This window comes from Lupinus angustifolius, unplaced genomic scaffold (assembly GCF_001865875.1).
Source record: "Lupinus angustifolius cultivar Tanjil unplaced genomic scaffold, LupAngTanjil_v1.0 Scaffold_671, whole genome shotgun sequence".
NCBI lineage: Eukaryota > Viridiplantae > Streptophyta > Magnoliopsida > Fabales > Fabaceae > Lupinus > Lupinus angustifolius.
Genome location: NW_017727997.1, coordinates 6,136 through 10,459, shown reverse-complemented (window position 1 = coordinate 10,459; position 4,324 = coordinate 6,136). Strand labels below are relative to the sequence as shown.

Below are 4,324 nucleotides of genomic sequence, written 5' to 3'. Positions count from 1 at the left end.
TTTGTATCAACGAGTATTAGAATATGCTGCAATTTCTAGAAGATTCTAGTTTCAAATCAAAGTTGGCTGCTTGGTTCTAGTAATAATTTCTAGCTTGATGTAACATAATCGAATAAAATGATTTATATTTGTTACATATATCTACGAAATTCTGAACAACTGAACAATTAGTAGGTGCAGCATTTGTGTAAAAGAAAGTTAAGAATCAATCATCCTCTATGCTATTAGCTCCCATGTTTCACTGAGCCAAATATTGACATGTGTACTCCAAAGCAATTTTAGGCTATTAAGCAATTGCAATACCAAATTATTTTTACGATTCGTCTACTATATTTTTTTTACAGATAGTGAGAATACACGCTGATATATCATCATTCAAATGTTCTATCTATAGAATTTCTAAATAGTGATGTTATCAATCTTCCCAATCAACGACATAAAATATTATATAATTTATAGGCCATTTGAACCTTGTTAACTAAAGTAAGCATATATTATAGAGTGATACCCTTTGTGAGCGAGATTCTGGAAATATTAGCATATAAGCAGTCAATCATACAATGAGAAATAAGTAAACAAACATGCAACTCCAACATAAAATATAAAGGAAAGCTCCATACAATGATGCAATGGTCGCTCTAATGACACTGCAATTTGGAACAAAACATAAAAGATAGAAATATGATGCAACAAACAAACGACATAACTCATAAGCTCTATTTAACCGACAATAACTGATGCACCGCTAGTATCACTATTATCATCATCACCCACACTTGAATCACTCTCTTCGTCTAATTGATTTTGATGATATTCCACTCGTGCAGAATTGAATCCATCCAAATCAGTTATGTTGCTCTCTTCTTCTTCGTCGTTGAAGTCTTCTTCTTCTTCCTCCTCCTCCTCCTCTTCTTGCCTTGGTCGAAAAATTGCCTGGATCATATTTACTCGGAAACGAGGTGGTGGGTTTTCGACCACAGGAACTGGTGGGTCTCCTTCTTCTTGATGATCACCCTCAGCATGAGCGACAAGATCAACAGGAGCGACAAGAGCAGCGGGAGCGATAGGAGGGATATGATCAACAGCAGCAACGGGATCAACAACAGTGGAGGTAGATGAAGTAGAAGGATGGGGAAATCCAAGTACTCTTTTGGTGGGACGAGCTTGCTTCCTAGGGCGTCTCCTAAGGGGTAGGTTTTGGCTATTCTCAGGAAAATGAGGAATTTGAGGATTGGAATTAGCCTGAGAGAGAAGGAATGTGCCCAAGTCAGGGCTACTTCCTGTTGGAATACCCTTCTTCGCACGGAGGCGATCCAACCAGTTTGGTGATACTTTTATGATTTTCTTGTCATGTTTCATGCTCTCATACAATTCATCAAGGACACGTATACTAGACATAGTGATGATGACGGAACAACCAAGGAAAGAGAAAAGTAAGATACTGACAAACTCAGATAGGGTTTGCAGTTGTAACTGATTTGTTGTGTGATTGCTTGTGTGAAAATGAGTATGTTTAAATAGGGAGTGGCAAGGGTAAAGGGGAGTTCAATGTGTGTCATCTTGACTACTTGTATAATGCCACGTGATATACATTTTGACGGTTGCAATTTTTCATGTTCAAAAGATTTTAAAGCTTGTTATTTCGTACATTGTCTCGTGTCAATGAAAATATGATAGACTAATCAAAATTTTAAATTTTCATCATTATTACTATTTTTTTCATTATTATTAACAAGAGACATTATATAGAACAGTATCTCAGACAACATATCTCTATTCAAATGTAAACCAACTTTCCATTCTAATAACACCTAATATCTTTCTTTCCTTCCCTAACCATATTGTTTAAGATTATTTCTTTAATTTTATTAAATATTTTAGATTTTTCTGTACATCAAAGATTTGTGTTAATTCATCTCCTAATTTTAAAATTTTGGCTGTGGAACACCGTTTATCCTCTTATACTATTTTCTTAATGACAGTTATAGCTTCATGCATATTTTCCTTATGTCATCTTCCTTAAATGATTTTTTTTAGAATTTTAAGTACAATTTTAAAAAGGTGTATTTGGTTTCAAGAAATATTTTCCATTTCTATATGATATTTTCATTTTTTAAAAAGTATATTATAATTCCATATTTTTATTTAATCAAAACATGTTTGTTATTATTATTTTTATGATTGAAATATTTCCCTTAAACATCACAAATGAGAATAATTATCCTTGAAAATAATTCCATTTTAATAATTAAAGTAATCAAACTAGTGGTTTTATAGGATGTCTTCCAATTTGATATTTATATTTTCTTTTCTAATGAATTTTATATAATAATACTTGAACATTTTTAATTGCTAGAATTTATTGTTAGCTACCAGAAAGACATGTGAAAGATCATAAAAAAGAGCATATACTTTTAGGTGCTCTCCAAAAAATAAAGTTAAAATAAATTAATAATATATGATTACTCTATTATTTAATTCAGGTTGCAGTATCTTTAATAAGCTAAGTAACAATTTTCATCTCAAAATCATATATTACTCCATCATTCGTCGAACTATTTAACAATATTATTAGGAGAAGCAAAAAAAAAATTAGTATGATGAGAGAGAGAGAAAAACATTATATTATAAAGATGTTTGGTAGTCCAAATGAGGGAGACACTCCTCAATAGATTTTGGTATTTTATTGATTAGTTGAAAGATTGATTGAAAATATACTTCTTCTATTTCACATTTTTTTATGTTTAAGGTTATGAACATAGTTAAAAAATTATTAAATGAAACAAAATTTGATATATTACAATTTGACTAAAATAACAACATTAAATGGACATTCAAAACTGAATTAAAAATAAACGAAAAAAATAAGGGGTGAAAAGGATAAATAATAAATAATGGTATATTTGAGAAGTAAAATATAGACATGTATTATATATTCGAAATATCAAAAGATTTGGGATAAACATATAAAAGTTAAAACATCAAAAATTATGAACATATGGAATAACAAAAGTATTATAAATTCAAACAATATCATTATTTCATTATTGAAAAGGTTGGAAATGATGTTTTTCTGATTTCAATAAATTCCAGGAATTAAACTTATGTTTTTTGAAAAATGAAATAAAAATAATAATATAAACATGTCTCTTTTCTGATTTGATTGAAAAATATAAATAGAAAATGTTTATTTAAAATATAATAAATTTGAGGAATCTAGCCTTAGTCCTCTTACTATTTTTCAAGTGAATAGTATCTTATCACTCAATTTCAAATAGGAGAATGCTCCACGAAACCAACACTGGACTTTTTTTGTGCAATGACTTTGTGTTTTTTAAATTAGGAAATTTTTATATATAGTAATTAATTAATTATATAAATAATAAAATATGAAAAATAAAAATTGATTAATTATAGAACTTTTTAGAAAAATATGCAAAATAAAGTAACATGTAAAATATTACCTGCATAGTAATTTTAACAGAGAGAAAAAGACTAAAAGGACAATGATTATATAAGTAATAAATATGGATGAATAAAAATACAGATGAATATGAGACTTGTATATATTTAATAAATATTTTATTTTAAGAAAAGTCATAATACTCAATAACACTCTATTAAACTTATCCTATTTTTAATATTGTTATTGAAGTTACACAGTCAGCATGAACGTTTTATTGATAGGTAATTAATTTGTAAGCAATTTCTGAACCTTGAGGCCAACCATAATCCTCATGAGTTATTGAAAGTTGAAACCCAACAAACGTAGACTCTTTTAAGCAATTTCTTATGGGTCTATTACCAAATTATTTGTTGATTTAATTTTCATTTTAATTAATATATTGATTACCGTAAACAAGCAACTTGCGCAAAGAATCCAAAAGTTGTCTTATCCAAACGAGTTCCTTTACAATATGGACTTGATTCTTTTGACATATTAGCCAGAGTTGGTGTAGATATAGATAATTTGATAATCTTGATATAGTTTTATCCTATCGTTTCAAGGTAATTGTGGGTTTAGAGCTCCATTAATTAGGTGTGGTAGCCAACCCGGTTTCAAACCTCTATAACTACACATTCCACCTCGAATTAAAACAATGTTAGGAGAAGGGGTTCGATCGCTTAAGAGACGGACATGCAAATGGTTATAGTTTATTTTCTTAACTGAATGATGGATTGAATTACTTTGAACATAAAAAGTTACAGTTTAACATGGTTAAATCTAAGGATCTTATACAATCCAATTAATGAGTTTAACTTATTAAACCTAATATTAGATATCTTTCAGTTTAATTCTATCTCACACCTCAGGTACAATACA

General features: G+C 29.2%; 1 protein-coding gene across 1 annotated transcript; it reads right to left on the bottom strand.

Moving 5' to 3' along the window:
• Positions 1–582: 582 nt before the first annotated feature.
• On the bottom strand, positions 583–1,394 carry LOC109341803 (proline-, glutamic acid- and leucine-rich protein 1-like). The gene has a single exon (XM_019579773.1). The coding sequence runs from the start codon at positions 1,357–1,359 to the stop codon at positions 721–723; it is 639 nt and encodes a 212-aa protein (XP_019435318.1). The 5' UTR covers positions 1,360–1,394; the 3' UTR covers positions 583–720.
• Positions 1,395–4,324: the final 2,930 nt, after the last annotated feature.